General features: G+C 38.5%; 1 protein-coding gene across 5 annotated transcripts in view; it reads left to right on the top strand.

Annotated features, from left to right (window-relative positions):
- MARCH8 (membrane associated ring-CH-type finger 8) overlaps positions 1-21,102 on the top strand; it is a 119,246-nt gene that overhangs the window by 72,608 nt on the left and 25,536 nt on the right. For all 5 annotated transcript variants that reach the window (XR_003567726.1, XM_027846333.1, XM_027846329.1 and 2 more), the window contains one exon: positions 12,394-12,444. Coding sequence is in view for 4 of the 5 variants with exons in the window: in XM_027846333.1 (XP_027702134.1) it covers positions 12,394-12,444 (51 nt within the window). In the remaining variant the exon portion in view is untranslated. The remainder of the gene's footprint in view (positions 1-12,393; positions 12,445-21,102) is intronic.

The following is a 21,102-nucleotide window of genomic DNA, read 5'->3' as shown; positions in this document are numbered from 1 at the left end:
TTGTTGCATTAATCAGCATTCTGAAGTCTTTCAAAATCTTTTAAAGTGTTCATTTTTATAATGTTTTTATAGTATACGTTGTTCTCTTGGTTCTGCTCACTGTCATTCAGAGCTTCTTTGAAAGCATTCCCTTCATCATTTCTTAGGACACAGTTCCATTCCATTTTGTACTCTCATTTGTTCAGCCATTCCCCAATTGATAGACACCTCCTTAGCTTCCGGTTTTTTTGGCCACCCCAGAACGAGCTGCCATACGTATTTTTTACATATATACCCTTTTCCTCTTTCCTGTCTTTTAGTGTACTGACCCAGTAGTGCTATCGCTGGCTCAGTTTAGTGACTTTCCAAATTGCTTTCCAGAAGGGCTGGACCAGTACACCATTCCACTGACAGTGTATCCATGTGCCTATTTTCCCATAGTTCCTCCAGCGTGGCATTTTCCTCTTTTGTCAATCTAATGGGGGTTAAGTGGAACCTCCAAGTTGCCTTAATTTGTATTTCTCATTAGAGCATTTTTTTTCATTGTCAGTACTTTTTAAAGACACTATGGTTCTGAAGGTACACTTGTTTTTTCTCTCTCCATTAGATAATTAGCTCTTTATCATCTCACAGCCCCTTCCAACTGCACACATAAATTTTCTTTTTCTAAGCAGCTGGGTGAGTCAGTCAACAAGCGTTTCTCAAGTGCCCACTATGTGCCAGACAAGTTTTGACATGCTGGATATGTTGCACTGTGTGCATGCAGAGCCGAGCCTGAAGCTTGAATCCAATCTCAGATAATATCTGTGTGATTCTGAGCAACTCATTTTACCTGACTGCCTCAGTTTCCTCTACTGTAAAGTGAGAATAATAGTAACACCTGTCTCCCAGGGTTGTTGTGAAGATCAAATGAGGTAAAATGTATGATGCACTTAGTATAATGCTTGTCACTTTAAAAATGCTTCTTTTTTTTCTTTTCCTTCCCATTTTGTTCTTTATTTTTCGTTTCTCAGTTCTTGCACAGCTCTCTTCATCAGGAATTCTTGGTTATTCTCTTCCATTAGATCCATTTTCTCCCTTTAGGATTATACTTAGCTTTGCTTGGTAAATTATTCTTGGTCGTGGACATGTCTTTTGCTTTATTGAATACTGCATTCCAATCTCCTTGTTTATATTAAAAACTTCCGGGTCTTGTGTGGCATTGACTGTAGTTTCTTGGTACTTGGACTTCTTTCTATGCTTGCTCTTTTTTGTTTGTTTGTTTGTTTGTTTTGACATGAGAACTCAGAATTTTGGCTCTGCCAGTCCTGGGAGTTTTCATTTTGGGGTTTCTTTCAGGAAGGAATTAGTGGATTCTTTTTATTTTTCAATGTACCTTCCAGTTTTAATAGATTTGGGCAATTTTCATTTATGATTTTCGTCAAATGTAGCAAGTTTTTCCATAGATATTCTTCGTTTTCCTTTGAATTATGTTTTGATGGCATATAATTTCCTTTAGTAAACAATTCTGATAATTCTTTTTATTTTCTCTGTTGTAAATGTACCTTGTTCATTTTTCATTTTAATAACTTGATTTTCCTCTTTTTCTTAATTTTTGTTAGTGTTTTATAAAGGATTTTAGTTTCATCAGTTCTCTAATCTTTGTTATTCAGTTTTTCTATTTCTCCTTTAATTTACAAGTTAATCGTTTGTACTTCTTCCAGAGTATCTAATTTGTTAATTTTCTAGTTCTCTAAATTAGGTACTCAGTTCATTAATCCTTTTTTTCTGTTTTGTTATTTTTCAGAGATATAATTTTTTCCACTGAGGAGCACTCTAGTTGCATCTGGAAAATTTTGGTGTATTGTTTCATTATTATCAGTGTCTTTAACATCATTATTTGTAGTTTTTGTGTTTTAGTCTTTGATCTATTCATTATTCAGGATTGATGCCGTTACTTAGTTTCCATTTGTATCTTCTGTTCTTATTTTCTTCATTCATTACTAATTTTATTTTTATACTCTATAAATTACTTGTTTATTAGGCAGCTATTTGTTTATTGGGCCCAGTGGATAGAGTTCTGGTCGTGAAGTCATGAAGACCCAAGTTGAAATCCAGTCTCAGCCACTTACTAGCTCTGGGACCTTGGGCAAATTACTAAGTGCTTCCTTAGCCCAGTGCTTCGCACCCTATATAAATGCTAGTAATTATTGTTGTTATTATATATGCCTTTGTAATCTTTTTATGATTTCTTTGTGCTCTTAGCATTTGATCAGATTTTCTGATAGTACCATAGAATTGCTAGAAATTTGTATCATTTAATAATCTCTTTTAGAAGTCTACACTCAGTCCAGATTAGTTTATCCAACAATTTGTTCACAGCTCCTTATACCCACATAAGGGGAGGTCCCAGCAGTGTGGTAGAACATCACTGTATTTGTAATCAGAAAGCCTGGTCCCTTCTCTTGGCTTTTACAAATGTGTGACCTTCGATAAGTTACTTAGCTACATATCTTAAAGTGAAGATGTTGATCTAGATGGTTTTGAAGGTCCTTTCTAGCTCTTATACTCAATGATTCTGTCATAGCCAGAATATGATCTTCTGATGGTCCTGAAAGTAGATAAACACCAAGTCAGGCAGTCAGTATTTGTTAAGTCCCTGTATGTGTTAGGCCCTGAGCTAAGAGCTAGGGAGGCAAAGAAAGGCAGAAGACAGTCCCTGCCCTCCAGGAGCTCACAGCTTAATGGAGGAGACAAGCAGACAAAATGTACAAGCAAGTTGTAGACAGAATAAATAGGAAACAATCAAAAGACGGAAGACACTAGAAGTAAGAGGGATCAGGAAAGGTTTCCTATAGAAGGTAGCATTTTAGCTGGGGCCTGAAGGAAGCCAGGGAGCAAGGGGAGAAGAGGGAGTGTTCCAGGCATGGGGGACAGAGAGTGAAAATGACCAGTCAAGAGATGAATGTCTTGTTTGAGGAAGAGCGTGGAGGCCACCATTACTGGATCAAAGAGTACGTGGTGTAAGAAGAATGGAAAGGTAGGGGTAGGGGTGGTAGTAAGTTATAAAGGGCATTAAACACTAGAGGATTTTATATTTGATGCTGAAGATGATAAGGAGCCAACTAGGTGGCACAGTGGATAGAGCATTGGGCCTGGAGTCAGGAAGACCTGAGACACTTAGTAGTTGTATGGCACTGAGCAAGTAACTTAACCTTTGTCTGCCTCAGTTTCCTCAACTGTAAAAGGGAGTTAACAATAACATCTACCTCAGAGGATTGTTGTGAGGATTCAATGATAAAGCACAGCAGAGGGCCTGACACATAGTAGATACTCAATAAATTCTTGTTCCCTCAGTCCTTCGCTCCCTTTATCCAGATATTGCAAAGGAATATTGAAATCTCCTAATACTATTATGCAACTATTTAGTATCTTTTTTGCAGCTTGCCTAGCATCTCTCTCTCTCTCTTTTTTTTTTTTTGTGAGGCAATTGGGGTTAAGTGACTTGCCCAGAGTCACACAGCTAGTAAGTGTTATGTGTCTGAGGTCACATTTGAACTCAGGTCCTCCTGACTTCCAGGGCCGGTGCTCTATCCACTGTGCCACTTAGCTGCCTCAGCCTAGCATCTCTTAAAAGAACTTAGCTTCTGTGGCACTTGGTAAACATACATTTAATGTTGTTTTCTTTGTGCTGTACCATTTTACTCTTCTTCTTGTCCCATGTGTATGTTGGAAGGAGGGAGAGTAAGAGTTGAGACTCCTTTGTGGCAAGGGCTTATTGCAATTGTGAGGAGTCTGGTTACCAGTTGGACTTGCCTTCTCTGCCTTTGTTGGTGTCCCTGGGAAAAGCCTCCTACGTTGGATTGTAATGAGGTTTTCCGTACCAAGAGTCTGAGAAATAATAACATGATGTGTTAATAGTGTAGTACTTTGTAATTCAGGGCTCTTCCTTGTTGTCTGAAGGAGAACGAAGTGCCTATATCAGATATTGTGGGACCCTGACGGTCATAATGTCTAAGTTGGTATTGAAGTGGTTGGAGGGTCTTCATATTACTATTTAAAGCCTTTCATCCCTGGCTTCAATCTGTCATTCCAGCTTTTTCGTATATTATTGCTCTTGATGCACTCTCTGGTCCAGCAAAACTGGCTTTGCTATTCCTTGTAAGTGCAGTCCTCTTCCTGAGGCCTTTGCTGCTCTCTGTAGCTGCTGGTGCCCCTCTCCCGACTCCTTGGCAATGACCTTGTATTGGTTTGGTAGACGTTGTTCTAGTGTGCTGAAGGATGTGGCAGAAACCGTGGAGAAGAGGAGAGATACAACAGCCCAGGCAGAAGGGCAAAAGTCCTGATTCTTTTAAAAACAGAGAGTCTACAAATAATAACAGGCCAGTGATAGTCCACCTTGATTCCTGACCAAAAAAAGTCTGGAATTTATTATTTAAGGCACAGTTAGCCAACTTCTAGAAAAGGGAGTGGGCATCATGAAGAGCCTGGCCTTCTTCCAGAACAGGTTGTGCTAGACTCAGTACGATTCCTTTTTGGCAGGACTATTAGACTCTTGGGATTAGAGAATCCTGTATACATAGCAGATCACCTGACAGCATCACTCCTGCTCTTCTTGTGGACAAAGTGAGTCATACATCTTAGGTAGTTTAAGAAGTTGAATGGCCAGACCTCATGCCTAAGGAAGCTTCCAGGAGGAGGCTCAAGGCCCAGGTATCTGTGGTTGGCCTTGTACTATGTAACATTTTTATCAATAATTTGAATGAAGGCATAGAAGTCAAGCTTGTCAAAGCTGCGGATGACATAAAACTTAAAGAGATACCAAACAAATTATATGACAGGAGGGAGAAAGATGATTTAACAGGCTAGAATGTTGGCAGAACTTATGAATAAAATGACGTTTACTAGTGTTAAATGTAGTCCTACATTTGGGTTCAGAAAATCAACTTGACAAGTACCAGATAGTAGAGGTATGGCTAGAAAGAAGTTTGATCTATTACCCAAATACCCATGGACAGTTTTCTCTCCCCTGCGCTGCCCCCCTCCCAGCTTTCGTTTTAAAAGTTGTTTTGATTCTCCCGGTACTAGTAGTTGAGTAGTTCTGGATTCAAGTCCCAGTTTGATCATGTCATCCATCAAAGCAGTAACCTTTATGGGCCTGTTTCCTTATCTGCTTGGACCAGATGATCTCTGAGGTCCTTTTTAGTTCAAAGTCTAAAGCAAACTTTGTCCCTGTCCAGATTCTGTTCTCAGATACTATCTTCTTAAGCAGCAATACTTTTCAAATCTACCTTTCTCTTATGAAGTCCATGCTTTTGTTTGGCAGTGGTGATTTAAACAAAGAAAAAAACACCTCCTGTGCTCAGTACTTCATAATCTTTAGTAGGGCTTTCTAGATTCCTTCCGGTCATATCATTTTTGTGCATATGACCAGAAGTGGGTGGTAGTTGTCTGGTTGGATAAGTCTTGGTAGCTTCCCTGTCACATCCTGGAAAGACAACAGATTTTCTTTTGTTATTAAGCTGACAGATGCACAGTCACTAAAGACCACTACTTGTCCTTTCTCCTTCTTACTCCTCTTCAATGATTTCTCCTCACCTGAGTACCTGTAAATGAGCAGCATCATTCCTTGGAGAATGAGAAGCTAATTTTTAAAGGTTTTACTTTCTTCCTTTTCAGGAAGAACATCCTATCTCTCGCTTAGTTATAAGGATTATTCTCTTTTTTCACTTGTCACATTCTTCTGTCTTTCAGCTTCCTGACACATAGCCAAGATTCCTCTATTCTCCTTTAGATTTTTGTCCTTGATTTCATTCAAAGGTTTTTTTTTTTTCTTTTAAAGGAACGTTATATTTCTCTGACAGTTTGGAGAATGGGAAGACATTCCTCAGCCCTCTCCCTTCCCTCATACATTCCCCTCCACCACTCTACACCTAGAACAAAGATAAGTCACTTGGCCATGTTAGTGCAGAACAGTTTTATACATTGTCACTTGGCCATGTTGCCTTCATTTTATACATGTAAGACTTAAGACATAGATTATTAATGGTCCTAGGGGAAAGCATAGTGCTGTGCTTTGCAAAATGCAAGACTTGGTGCCTTGTGTGTGAGAGCCCTCAGTAAATAGCATTTAGTGATGCACCGCAGTATAACAACAAAACAAATATTTATTATGCTAGACATAGGTATAAAAAAAAGTTTTAAACTACCATGGCTTTGCAGCCTTCTAGTTGTGATCTGTGTACATCAAAATAAGAAGTTCTTCAAACCCCTGAAATGTGGCTTCCATCTCTGTCTTGCTATAGAAGCTGTTCCTTCAGAAGTCACTGATGAGCCTGAATCTCTTTTCTCAATCCTCATTGACCTTCACCTAGCTATAGTATTTCTCACTAATTGACCACCTCCATCCTTCTTGGTGCTCCTTCATACTTTGCCTTCTGTAACAGCATACTTTCCCAGTCTTTCTTTCCTCTCTAGTCTCTTCTCTTTTTCTGTGGCTCTCCTTTCTTTAATCTCCGTTTCCTTACATGGTTTTGTTCAGAAGACTTCATTCCTGGCTGCTATCTGCAGGGATGGTTGCTCCTCTGCTCTTGCACCCTGCCTTACTGGACTCAGCGGAGTTGGCTGCATGTTTTTTGTTCTTCTGCCTCCATCTCTTCACAGCTTTCTTGTCCTTTAAAGCTCTTTCTAGCATTTGGCATTATCTATTCCAGATACTTGTTGCTGTCATCAGCAATCTTTAAGTCACATTCTCTCTTTTCTCAAGGAGTTTAGTTCCTGACTCTATTCATTCTCTTGCCACTCTAACCTCTGACATTATACTTGGTAATGTCAACATTCCAAGCATTTGCCAACATCTTGTCCTTTTCATCAGCCTCTTCAGTGGACAGAGCATAGGACTTGGGAGTCAGGAACACCAGCCTTCTTAGACACTTATGAGCTGGGAACACAGTCATGGCACTCCTCTGTGTCACTCACTTTCCATATCTGTAAAATGGGGTCATTAATGACCCCTCCCAGGGCTGTTGTGAGGGTCAAATGTGTTTGAAAAGTGCTTTGTAAGCTTTAAAGCTCTATGTAAATGCCCACTATTCCTTTTCAAATCAGCAAATGTTTACTAAGTACTAGCTCTGTGCTAAGTCTCTGTGCTGTACTTCAACAAGCCATTGAGGTGATCATACCTTAAGTCTCACCAAAACTTGACCATATGCACATTCTTGAATTCTTAAATTCCCCTCTCTGACCATGATCTTATAGCTTCATAGATTTTGAGCTTGAAAGCACCGCAGATGCTGTCAGTTCTAGCCCCCTCATTTGCCAGAGCTAAAGAATTTAAGTGGCTTGCCCACAGTCGCCAATATAGTGACAGATGGAGGATTTGAATCCAGGTTCCCTAGTTAAAAAAAAAAAAAAGGGAGGGGAGGGAAGGGGGTTTTTCTACCGCCTCTCCTTTCTATCTCTTCCTCTCCCTTACTTCTCTTAAACCTTTTCTTTATTGTTTCTGTCTTCTAATTCATCTGCCCCTTCTTCTTTGAATCTGTCACTCTTGCTCCAGCCTTACTTTTCTTCCCTCGTGCAGTGTTAATCAATTCAACCATATATTGTAGTCTACCTTTGAATTCCTTGTTCCATTGTCCTAGAGTTACTATTTATACCTTGTCAGTCCTCAGTCACCCCTCATACCCCCCTTCCACCCTGGGCCAGATGCCATGCTGTGGCTGCTGCTCCACTTCTATGTTTCTGAAGGCCATTGCTGCATTTTCTAAAATTAATTTTATCTAGTCTCAGTACCTCACTGGTGTCCAGTGAGCCGTTTCTTTTCCTTGATCCTCAAAGGATTGTTTGAGAAGTCCGGTCCCCTTAAGCCTGCGATGCCATCCCCTGCTTTGAAGTAGATGTCCTCCTATTTGTTGTTGTTTGTCCTTTGTTTTTGAAGAGGACCAATGACATCACAGAGTGACATTCTGACCTGTGCATGAATTGGATATAAGTGAGACAGAGTTGCACAAAGTTGTCAGCCTCACGCTTGATCTCTTCCTGAATCATTGAAGTCTAGTGGCAGGACAAAAGTCAAGATGACTGGCGATGACCCAGAATCCTATGGATAACCTTGGCATCTTTGATTTCTGACCAAGCTCTAAGCACTCCAGAGTGCCTACTTCAGCCAGCTTCATGGCCACTGGAACAAATTGTTCTCATCCACCTATTTCTCCAGGGAAAGTCTTCACGTGCTTGAGATAGATATCCATAAACCTAGCAGCTCATCAACAGGTTTGAAGACTTTTGAATATCCTCGGTCTGGTTTGTTTACCAGGGTATGACCACTGCATATGCTACAGCTTCTTGGAACCACAGGTGAGAGTTGGGTGAAGGTAGACACCCAAGGTAGATGAGCAGCCCTCACATCAGAGGTGCTAGTCCTCCCTCAACACCCTTCTGCTTACTGGGGAAAATTAAAGCTATGTGTTGTGGGTTACCTCATCTCTCTTGCTCTGTGCTTCAAAACTTTTATATTTTCACTCATTCTCTCTGACTTTCAGTTTCCTCATCTGTAAAATGGTAGGGCTGAAAGATTAGACTAGACCTCTGTAAAATCTTTCCAACTCTGAATCCTTGGAAGCATTTTCTGATTCACCTTCAGTTCACATATTGGAAATAAACTTTAACTGATTTCATACAATACTTTTTTATACCTCTAAGTATTTAAATGCATTCTGAGTATTTTTATATATGTTGTATTTCCTCACTGAATTGTAAGCTTAGTGATGATATCGACCAGAAATGGGGAACCTGTGGCCTCAAGGCCACATGTGGTCTTCTAGGTCCTTGGGTACAGCCTTTTGACTGAGTCCCAGTTTTACAGAACAAATCCGTTTATTAAGGGGGTTTGTTCTGTGAAGTTTGGATTCAATCAAAAGGGCACACTTGAGGATCTAGAGGGCCACATGTGACCTTGAGGCCGCAGATTCCCCACCCTTGGTCTTGACCATGTCATTTTTCTCTCTACTTGGCCCTTAAGACAGTGCCATGGGCACAATAGAAGCTTCTTAGCCTTTGAGTTAAATCTTTGTATCCCCCAAACTATGCTAGCTCTGTACTTTTCAACATAGCAGGTAGGTAATCAGTGAATGATTGTGGAATGAATACAAAAATATTTTGGTACATTTTTCTCAAAATGATTCAATGAACTTTGGAAGACTTTAGAATTCTGATCAATGCAATGATAAATCAGAAGCCCAGAGGACTAAAAGTAAAACATACTATCCACCTCCGGTCAGAGAGATGATGGATTTAAAGTGCAGAATGAGGTGTATATAGTTTTGGACATGGTTAATGTGATAATTTGTTTTGCAGGACTATAAATGTTTATTATGAAGGTTTTTTTTTTAATTGTTCATTTGGAGGTAGGCTGTGAGAGTGAGGTAATAAATGGTTGCATAAATAACTTTTAAAACATATTTTATAAGTCTATGCTTGTTTCTTTTTAAATTTTTTAATAAATTTATTTATTTTTAGTTTTCAACATTTACTTCCACAAGATTTTGAGCTCCAGATTTTCACCCCATCTCGCCCCTCTCCCCATCCCAAGATAGCATGCATTCTGAATACCCCTCCCCCTAGTCTGCACTCACTTCTATCTCTCCCCACCTTCTCTTATCCCCTTCCCTTTCTATTTTCCTGTGGGGCAGGATAGATTTCTGTACCCCATTTCCTATATTTCTTACTTCCCAGTTGCATGTGAAAACATTTTTGTTAAACATTGTTTTTAAAACTTTGGGTTCCATATTTTCTCCCTTCCTCCCTCCCCACCCACCCTCATTGAAAAGGCAAGCTATACATGTGCAGTTATGCAAAACACTTCCATGGTAGACATGTTGTGAAAACTAACTCTATTTCCCTTAATCCTATCCTGCCCCCCCCATTTATTCTATTCTTTCTTTTGACCCTGTCCCTCCTCAGAAGGATTTGTTTCTAATTACCCCCTTTCCCAATCTGCCCTCCTGTCTATCATCACCCTGCTCTCTTGTCCCCTTCCCCTCTCTATTTTCCTGTAGGGTAAGACAGTTTTCCATACTCAATTGAGTGTGTATGTTATTCCCTCCTTAAGCCAAATCCTATGAGAATAAGATTTACTCATTCCCTCTCACCTTCCCCTGTTTCCCCTCCACTGTAAGAGCCTTTTCTTTTCTGTTTTTTTTTTTTTGTGGGATAACTTCCCCTATTCTACATCTCCCTCTCTCCTTCTAGTATAATCCTCTCTCACCCCTTAATTTTATTCTACAGAAATGACCCTTTCATCTTCAACTCACCCTGTGCCCTCTATCTATCTATCTATATGTATATATACATACATGTAATTTTTTCCTTCCAACTACCTTGATACTGACAAAGGTCTCGTGAGTTATAAATATCATCTTTCCATGCAGGAATGTAAACAGTTCAACCTTAATAAGTCTCTTATGATTTCTCTTTCCTGTTTACCTCTTCATGTTCCACTTGAGTCTTGCATCTGAAAGTCAAATTTTCCATTCAGTTCTGGTCTTTTCATCAAGAATGCTTAAAAGTCCTCTATTTCACTGAATAACCATTTTTTTCACCTGAAGGATTATACTCAGTTTTGCTGGATAGGTGATTCTTGGTTGTAATCCTATCTCCTTTGCCCTCTGGAATATTATATTCCATGCCCTGTAGTCCCTTAATGTAGAAGCTGCTAAATCTTGTGTTATCCTGATTGTGTTTCCACAATACTTGAATTGTTTCCTTCTGGCTGCTTGCAATATCTTCTCCTTGACCTGGGAATTCTGGAATTTGGCTCCAACATTCCTAGTTTTCCTTTGGGGATCTCTTTCAGGAGGAGATCAGTGAATTCTTTCAATTTCTATTTTGCCCTCTGGTTCTAAAATATCAGGGCAGTTTTCCTGGATAATTTCTTGAAAGATGATGTCTAGGCTCTTTTTTTGATCATGGCTTTCAGATAGTCCAATAATTTTTAAATTCTCTCTCCTGGATCTGTTTTCCAGGTCATTTGTTTTTCCAATGAGATATTTCACATTGTTTTCTAATTTTTCATTCTTTTAGTATTGTTTTGTAGTGTCTTGATTTCTCATAAAGTCACTAGCTTCCCATTGCTCTATTCTAATTTTTAAGGAAGTATTTTCTTCAGTAATCTTTTGGACTTTCTTGTCCATTTGGCCAGTTTTGCTTTTTAAGGCATTTTTCTCCTCATTGGCTTTTTGGACCTCTTTTGCCATTTGGGTTAGGCTATTTTTGAAGGTGTTATTTTCTTCAGTATTTTTTTGGGTCTCCTTTAGCAAGCTGTTGATTTGTTTTTCATGATTTTCTTGCATTCCTCTCATTTCTCTTCCCAGTTTTTCCTCTGTTTTTCTTGCTTTTCAAAATCTCTTTTGAGTTCTAACAAGACCTGGGACTGATTCATATTTTTCTTGGAAGTTTTGGATGTAGGAGCTTTGACTTTGTTGTCTTCTTCTGGTTGTATGTTTTGATCTTCTTTGTCACCAAAGTAAGATAATATAGTCTGACTCTTTTTGCACTGCTTGCTCATGATCCCAACCAATTACTTGAGTTTTAAACTCTTTGTTAAGGTAAGAGTCTGCTTCCAGTGTGGAGAATGTACTGTCCCAAGCTTCAGGGGTTTGTACAGCTGTTTTCAGAGATACTTCTAGGGACTTGTAAATTTTCAGTTCTTTTATGGTGCTATGTTAAAGGGTGAGGTGTTTACTCCTTTCCTGGCCTATGAATGACCCCACGCACTCTTTTCTGTCTTGGAACTGTGAGGAGGATTTCCTCTCTACCACCCCTGCAAGCTCCACCACGCCAGCATTCCTCCTCGCTCCAGTACTACCACCTAGAACTATGACCCAGATCCAAACACGGGCAAAGCAAGAGAATCTTGCACCAGCAGAGAGATCCCTGCAATCCAGCTCTGATCAGCCCCTCTATTCCCTCTCAGTTTGTGGGACCGAAGCTTAGGAAGCAGCCACTGTCCCAGGGCACTCAGGACTTGCGACTGGGATCTAACTTCCCTCTCAGCGTGGTCACAGACCTTTCCTACTGACCTTCTAAGTTGTCTTTGGCGTTCGTGGGTTGAGAAGTCTGGAAACCGCCACAGCTGCCCGCAGTTCAGTCCTCTGAGGCCTGCCCTGCGCTTCTCTCCCCACCCGGCGCGATATACTTTTGCAATCAACCATCCAGGTTGTCTCGGGCTGGAAATTTGTTTCACTCTGTCTTTTTGTGGGTTCTGCTGCTTTAGAATTTGTTTAGAGCCATTTTTTTTTTACAGGTATTTGGAGGGGTTTGGGGGAGAGCTCAAGCAAGTCACTGCTTTCACTCCGTCATCTTCGCTCTGCCCCCCTATTCTTGTTTCTTGTATTACCACAATAAGGTCCCCCTAATATCTGCCTTTTTTTCTTGCAGAATGAGAAGACTTTGAGGCATTCCATGAGTAGTTCAAGTCACATTTCTAAGGTACTGTATAATCATTTCTATGTAATTCCTTTCATGGTCTTGTAACAGTTTTTTTCTTTTGCAATATGTGTTTTTACTATTTTTTTTTCTTCCAAAGAACATAAAACTCTTAACATATATTTTATATTTACTTTTTAAAGCCAGCAAGCTAGGTATGCAATGGTTTTGTTGGAGGTAGCAGAAGCAATAATTTTTTGAGTAGTACACATCATATAGTTTTATAGTGAGAGATCTCAGAATCTTAGTCAGAAGGAATTTTAGAGGACTTCTAGGCCCTAGGATAAACAAATCACTTCCACAACCCTCTTGACAGATGGTAATCCAACTTCTCAGGGACTTCTCCAGGGATGAGGATTTCTTTACTTAATGAGGCAGCGCATTCTGATTTTTGACAGCATTAAGTACAGTATAAGTCCTTTCTTATGTAAGATGTAAAGATTGATTTGTCTTGGAGTCAAAAGACCTGTTCTAGGTCTGTGATTTGTAGATCTCTCTGTCCCACATCACCAACTGCCTGTTGGATGTTTTTGAACTGAATTTCTCAAACTTAGCATATCTAAAACAGAAGTCAGTATCTTTCTCTCTAAACCTTGCCTTTTCTGACCTTCCCTATTACTATCATGGGTACCACTATCCTCCTACTCAGCTAGGATATACAAGTTTGGTGTCATATTTAACTCCTAAGTCTCATTTACCCCATATATCTGGTCAGTTGCCAAATTATGTTGTTTATTTATTTGCAACATTTATATTATCCCTTTCTCTCCAATCACACCACCACTATCTTCATCACCTCTTATCTGGACATTTACAACAGCTGTTTAATTGGTCTGCCTACCTGAAGCTTCAACATATTCTAGACCATCTTTCTCACAGCTGGCAAAGTGATTTTACTTAAGTTTAGCTATAACAACAACAACAACTATCGTTTACATAGCAACTACTACGTGCAGGGTGCTATGCTAAGCCCTTTACAAATATCCCATTTTACAGGTGAGGAAACTAAGGCAAGCAGAGGTTAAGTGACTTATCCAAGGTCATACAACTAGGGGGTTTCTGAGGCTGAGTTTGAACTTGGGTCTTTCTGACTCCAGGCCCAGCACTCTACCCTTTGCACTCCTAGCTGTCCGACAGTGTCATCTCCACAGTCAGTAAATTCCATCAGCTCCCTTAATGTTATTTGGCCGAGGAATAATGATAGCTTTCTTGACATAGAAGACAATTATAACTATTCAAAATCATATTAAAATGACCAAATGAGAATTCACTTGGAAGAAAAACTATCTCTGAGGATTGACTGTCAAAGTAGCTTAGATTCCTCATGGTATGTGTTTACAGGTTTTATACAAAGGTTATGCTATGTTCTTCTGACACTGAAATTTCATAAAAATTGTGTGGCAGAAGTGAGGCAGACAGCATATGTCCTGGAAGAATACTGGTCGGGGAGTCAGGAGATGTGGCCTTTAGTCATTGCCTTGCCTTTGACCTTGGGATAGGCACTTATACCTTGTGGATCTGTTTCTTGTAGAGGTATATGAAGGTACTGAATTAAATAATCTCTTTTAGTTAAATGCCCTTTTAGCTCTGAAATTAAATAAATTTATGAATCTGATAGCACTAAAGAGGAGAAGTTTTCTTTATAAATATTCTTTCTACCTGATTTAGTAGACTTATTTGTAAGAATAAAATATCAAGCACCTAAAAAAGATAATATCTATTGATGACCTATCTCTGTCACCTGGAGAAGTCCAGTGGACTCCAGAGCCCTCTGGAAATGCTTTTGTGGTAGCTGCAAGTTCTGGTCCGTCAGTTAAACGCATTTGAATGACCATTATGAACTCAGGCTGGACTAATAGCTTAAAGTGGCTCTGTAACAATGGAGAGATCACTTCTCTTTAGTGGACCCTCATGAGCTTTAAGAGTTACCTGTAGAGTAAGTTCTTAGATAATGTGCTAACACTTAATTAAAGAGGATAAAGTTTTGCCTTTTGGATCAGCTAGCCTAGTTATGGGGCGTAGCCTGCTTTGTGTAGTAGATATGTACTTGAATTTTTAGTAAAATGAATTTTAAATGATCAGATCACTGTAATTATATCAGAAAATGATATATCTAAAGGAACCATTAAAACACAAGAGAATTGTTGTGTAAGTCATAGAAAAGCACATATGCCACTTTATCTGTTTTGATAATTCATATTTTTATAAATCAAGTTTTCTTAAGGTATGTAACATTGAGAGCCCAAGTTTCCAAGTGCCTGGAAACATGTGGAGAGAGAATTCTGTCTAGCTGGAAATAGCAGTCATTGCTTTAATTTATTGAAACATGCATATTTGCAAGATTACTCATTGCAGCTTATTATAGATGAGCTTATCAGTGCATGGTGGAAAGAGTCTTTGTCTCACCAGGCAAAGGCACTATATTTCTATTCAAATTTTAAAACTAACTAAAAAGTTAAGCTTTTCATGTTACTTACTAGGCAACTAAGAGTCATTTTTAGTGGAAGGTGGTTTAAAATTAAAGAAATAATTTGTATTCCATTTCTTTCTACCATCTACCATCATCTACATATTTTTAGTATAGATTATATTTTAAAATGGATCCTTTTAGTTATAACAATGTCTTTTTGAAGGTCTCATTCATACTTCTGCCCTTCATTAATATTTACCATTATTAAAGCTGTCAAAGAGTTGACTTTCCTCATTTAATCATAATATATTTGGGAGGATTTGGTTCAGGTGAGTATTTATAGAGAGAGAAAGTCTCATAATATGACTCCATTATTTTTATAGAGCAGAGAAGTGCAAAAATCAGATAAATGTCCTTGGGTGACCTGTCTAAATTGGGCCTCCTCCCAAGCTTTATTTTCTTTTTCATCGTTGTCCAGTGTCTTATGAGAAGATAGCACTTATAATCTTATATTATCTTTCTGTATAACATTTAAAAGAAGTTTATATTCTAAATGTGTGTTAATAGTAGCAGCCATGTCTCTCTGGTTGACAAATTAAGCTCTTTAGTGACTAAGGTGACTCCTGGGCTCTTGTGTATTGTATCCCATCAATTACTTTACAGAGTGCTATAGGAAACAGGAAACATCCACGCCAGTATCTTTTCCTTTATTCATTTCCAATTTTTCACCATTAATAGCTTATTTGAACATTCAGAGTTTGAATTGGTGAAACTGCCTGCAGTGTTGTTTTCTCTTCTTTAGACTCTTCACATTTTTACCTTTGACCTTACGTGTGTGGTCTGACTACTCCTATATGAAATGATTCCCATATCTGTAACTAGTTGTTTCCTTTCTTTTAAGATTTAGTCATATTTTATATTTGGGTTATTGAAAGCTATACCCATACTAAACAAGTTCTGGGCTTTGAGGAAGGCCCTAGTGAACACCTAATAACTAGTCAGATTGGCCACTGAATGACAGATTTTTTTTTTTTAATTTTCCAAGGACATGGCTGCCACTAGTAACATAAATTTAGAATATAAAGATGGAAGACAAAATAAGCCTGTAGAAAGCTTGGCGTGAGGCCTGATTTAGCCAGGTCACCCCAAGAACATTTACCTTACTTTGCAACACCTCTGCTTCAGAATTTTCATTGTCATCTAGAATAAATGTAAATTCCTTAGCCTAGCAACTAGAATTCTTCCCAGTCTATTTCTGACCTACTTTTCTACACTATAGCTTTGAAAACACCACGTTCCATCTAACCTTGCCTAATAGCTATTCCTGAAATTTGGCGTCCCATCTCCATGTCTCTGTGGAATATGCTCTCTGTGAGCTTCTTTCAGCGCCCAGATAAAGTACAGTCTCTCATACAAAGCCTTTCTTGATTTGTTCTAGTTTAAGTAAGCTTTCTCTCCCTCCTGAAAATGTCTTATATTTACTTGTCTCTGTATATATTGTATTGTACCCCCTGTCTCCAGTGAACTGTAAATTCCTTGAAGACAGGAACGATTTCATATTTACATCTGTATCCTTAGAACCTTGTTCAGTGCCTTGCACATAGTAGGTGCTTAATAAATCTTTGTTGAATTGTTGAATCAGGATTTCTGGTACCCTAGTCCCCAGTGTACTTTTTTAAAAAAGGTAGATGACACTTTAAATAAAAATAAGAAGAGCAGTTAGACCAGACCAACAAAGTAGAAAAAATTGGTGCTAGACATAATCCAATTTTGAAGGCATTGCAGCAGTCAGTTTTCAAGGTATTTGAAAGCAGGGAGGATGCCAGATGATTAGAAAGATTATAGACAATATTACCAAAAGAAGGTAATAGAGAGGACATCATCTTTTCACTGATGTTGTCAGATGCCTTCAACAAGGATGAAAATGGCATCACAGTCAGCTACTGCACTGATGCTAAATTATTTAACTTGAAAAGGGTACAAGCCAAGACTAAAGTGGAGGGAGTGTGGCTGTGTGACTTTTTGTTTGCGGATGATTATGCACTCAATGCAGCCTCTGATGCTGAGATGCAACAGAGTGTGGTTTGATTCTCTGCCACATGTGCTAATTTTGCCCTGACAATTAACACCAAGAAAACAGAGGTTCTCCATCCACCAGCACCTTGCCATTATCCATATGTGGAACCATTGGTTACAGCAAATGGAGCAATCTTGAATGCTGTGGATAAGTTCACTTACCTTGGCAGTATACTTTCCAAGGATGTACCCATGGATGTTAAGATTAACACGTAGATTGCCAGAGCTAGCTCAGTATTTGGGAGGTTCCAAAGGAAAGTGTGGGAGAGAAGAGGTAAAAGGAAAGTGTGGGAGAGAAGAGGTATTAGATGACCTACCAAATTGAAGATCTACAGAGCTGTTGTGCTAACCTCATTGCTTGTTTGCTCGTGAAACCTGGACAATATACCAACACCGTGCCAGGAAATTGAATTGCTTCTATTGAATTATCTTAGGAAGATTCTGAAGCTCAACTTGCAAGATAGGGCGCTGGACATTGAAGTCCTTTCTCGAGCTAAACTACCAAGCATTCAAACTCTGCTGCAGAGAGTACAAGTCCAATGGACTGGCCACATTATTTGAATACCAAACATATGTTTGCCTAAAAGACTATTTTATGAAGAAGTCACACAGGGCAAGTGCTCTCACATGGCGGTCAGAAGAAGCAATACAAGGATACTGTCAAGATCCCTCTAAAGAACTTTGGTATCTATTGTGAGAGATGGGAGACACTGGAACAGGACCATCCAGCATGACGTGCCTGCATCAAAGAAGGCACTGTACTCCATGACAGAGCAGAATTGTAGCAGCCCAAAAGAAAAATGAGATGTGCAAATTTAGAGACATCTCCGTCTCAGATGTTCACATGGATGATTTGTGCCCACCCTGTGGTAGAGCCTTCCAAGCTTGTATTGGTCTAATCAGTCACAGTCGGACACATTATACATTGACCTCAATGTAATATAATGATTTTCCTTCTGTTTGAATACAGAGGACAACAACATACATAGTATCTCACTGGACACTGTGAGTAGTCACCAAATAAAGCAAAGATGGGAAGAAAGGAGACTCATGGTTACTTTAAAGAAACTGGACTAAGAATACACATAGAAAAAAATCATATTCACAAAGAATTTATTCAAATTAGGACATATAATTAAATAGATAGTCCACTCAGTCACTTCAGCAGTACATACTGAGTAGTCATTGGAGGTGGACAGTGAATTGGGTCTAGAAGTTTTTTATTCCTTTTTCCTAGAGAAAAAAAATTAAATTCTTCATAATTTTTTTTTTGCAAGAGAGGAATAAACACAAATAAGAACCAAGATTTAAAAGAAATATAAACCCATAGGTACAACAGACTCTTTTCTTCTAATCTTAATTCCTGTTAATCATAACTTCAATCTAAGCCTGTTATCTAAACAATCTAATTAAGATTCTCTGAGTCTTCTTTTAATATCAAAAGAGTGATTGTGAGTGATCTAAAGAGATGTAGTAGACAGAGTAGGTTGCAACTACCAGAAATTCCATAAAAAATATCATTAAGGATATGTAAAAAGTGGACAACTAGAGTATTACACTGTTAATGGGATTGGAGGAATATCATTCCATCAAGTTCCTTTTTTCTAGGCTGTCCTTTTCATGCCTGCAGGTCTCCTGAGCTGGTCTCTTCTTGCTCACAGGGAATCAGAGAAACCCCATTCCATGATGTGATCGTCTCCTAAGCTGACCTCTTCCTGCTTGCAAGGGATCAGAGAGATACCATTCCATCCTACTCCCTCTGCCTATGTCCTGGCCTGGCTAGCTTTCAGGGAAAGCTACCCACTCTTGCCATTGTACTGTCTGGAATGCTTGCTCCATAGGAAATAGTTACCCTTTCTGCATCACAGGGCTTAGGTGCATGGTGTCCATGTGATCTGGAAAATCCATGTGAAATTTTTTGGCCTTCCCTTCATACCAGAGAAGTCTAATTTTTTTTCTTTTATGGAGTACTTACAGTACCTTATTGTAAAATTTGGGTTGATATTATACAATACTATACATATATTTTATATATTTCTGAGTTTCTAAACTTTTTCTGTGTCATCTGGTAGCCTTTGCATGTCATCTGTGGCTTCCACAAAACCCCCAAAATTCCCATTTCGTTTCTTATACCGACCCATGATATATCAAAACCGCAGTGGGAAAAGTTCCAGTGTGGAAGGGATAACTGTAAATTTCCTTTCTTCTTTAATCTTTTCCTTTCCCACTCTTTCCATCTTCTCCTCTCTCTGAGACCTTCTTTCTGATGACTGAGCCTCCCTGGCCACCCTTTACCTTCCCCACTTCCTAAAACAGTCAGCAATTTGATACAGGTTATATATGTGTAACCAGGTAAAACATATTTTCATATTAGTCATATTGTGAAATTAGAAACCAAAAGGGAAAACCATAAAAAAATAAATAAAGGGAAAATAGTATGTTTCAATCTGCATTCATATTCCACCAGTTCTTTCTCTGGATGTGGATCACATTTCACATCATGAGTCCTTTGGAATTGTCTTGGCTCATTGTATTGCTGAGAAGAGCTAAGTCATTCATAATTGATTTTCCTACCATGTTGCTGTTAGTAAGTACAATGGTCTTCTGGTTCTGCTTATTTCACTTTGTATCAATTCATGTGAGTCTTTCCAGGTTTTTCTGAAATCTGCCTGCTCATCATTTCTTATAGCATTATAATATTCCATTACATTCATATACCACAGCTTGTTCAGCCATTCCCCAATTGATGGGCATCCCCTCAATTTCCAATTCTTTGCTACCACAGAAAGAGCTGCTATAAATATTTTTGTGCATATGGATCCTTTTCCCATTTTTATGATCTCTTTGGGATACAGACCTAGAAGTGGTATTGCTGAATCAAAGGGTATGCACATTTTTATAGCCCTTTGGGCATAGTTCTAAATTGTTCTTCAAAATGATTGGATCATTTCGCAACTCCACCAACAATGTATTAGTGTTCCAATTTTCCCACTTCTCCAACATTGATCATTTTTCTGTTTTGTCAAGTTAGCCAATCTGATAGGTGTGATGTGGTACCTCAGAGTTGTTTTGATTTGCATTTCTCTAATCAATAGTGATTTAGAGCATTTTTTACATATGACTATAGATAGCTTTAATTTTTTTCTCTGAAAACTGCCATTTCGTATCCTTTGACCATTTATCAACTGGGAAATGACCTGTATTTTTATAAATTTCACTCAGTTCTCTATGTATTTGAGAAATGAGAAAAAAAATTTTAAAAAAAGAAATGAAATACTTGCTGTAAAAAATTGTTTCCCAGCTTTCTGCTTTCCTTCTAAGCTTGGTTTTGTTTGTGCAAAATCTTTTTAATTTAATGTAATCAAAATTATCCATTTTGCATTTCATAATGCTCTCTAACTCTTGTTTGTTCAAAAATTCTTCCTTTCTCCATAGATCTGACAGATAAACTGTTCCTTGCTTTCTTAATATGCTTATGGTATCACTCTTTATGTCTAAACCATGTACCCATTTTGACCCTATTTTGGTATACAGTGTAAGATGTTGGTCTATAGCTACTTTCTGCCTCACTGTTTTCCAGTTTTCCCAGCAGTTTTTGTCAGATAGTGAGTTTTTATCCCAGAATATGGAGTTTGGGTTTATCAAAAACTAGATTACTAAGGGAGCAGCTAGGTGGCGCAGTGGATAGAGCCCCGGCCCTGGAGTCAGGAGGACCTGAGTTCAAATCTCGCCTTAGACACATGACACTCACTAGCTGTGTGACTCTGGGCAAGTCACTTAACCCCAATTGCCTCGCCAAAGAAAAAAAGAAGAAAAAAACTCGATTACTATGATCATTTACTATTATCATGTTTTGTATACCTAATCTATTTCAGTGCTCTATTACTCTATTAGCTAGTACCAGATAGTTTTGATGATTGCTGCTTTATAATATGGTTTGAGATCTTTGCATTTTTTTAATTCTCTTGATATTCTTGACCTTTTGTTCTTCCAGATTAATTTTGTTATTATTTTTCTAGCTCTATAAAATAATTTTTAGTAGTTTGATTGGTATGGCACTGATAAGTAAATTAATTTAGGTAGAATTATCATTTTTGTTATATTAGCTCAGCCTACCCGTGAGCAATTGCTTTTTTTCAAATTGTTTAGATCTGGCTTTATTTGTGTGCAAAGTG

Source organism: Vombatus ursinus, unplaced genomic scaffold (genome assembly GCF_900497805.2).
Source record: "Vombatus ursinus unplaced genomic scaffold, bare-nosed wombat genome assembly UNPS02015129.1, whole genome shotgun sequence".
Lineage (NCBI taxonomy): Eukaryota > Metazoa > Chordata > Mammalia > Diprotodontia > Vombatidae > Vombatus > Vombatus ursinus.
The sequence above is the reverse complement of the archived record's forward strand: the minus strand, read 5'-3'. Positions and strand labels throughout refer to the sequence as shown.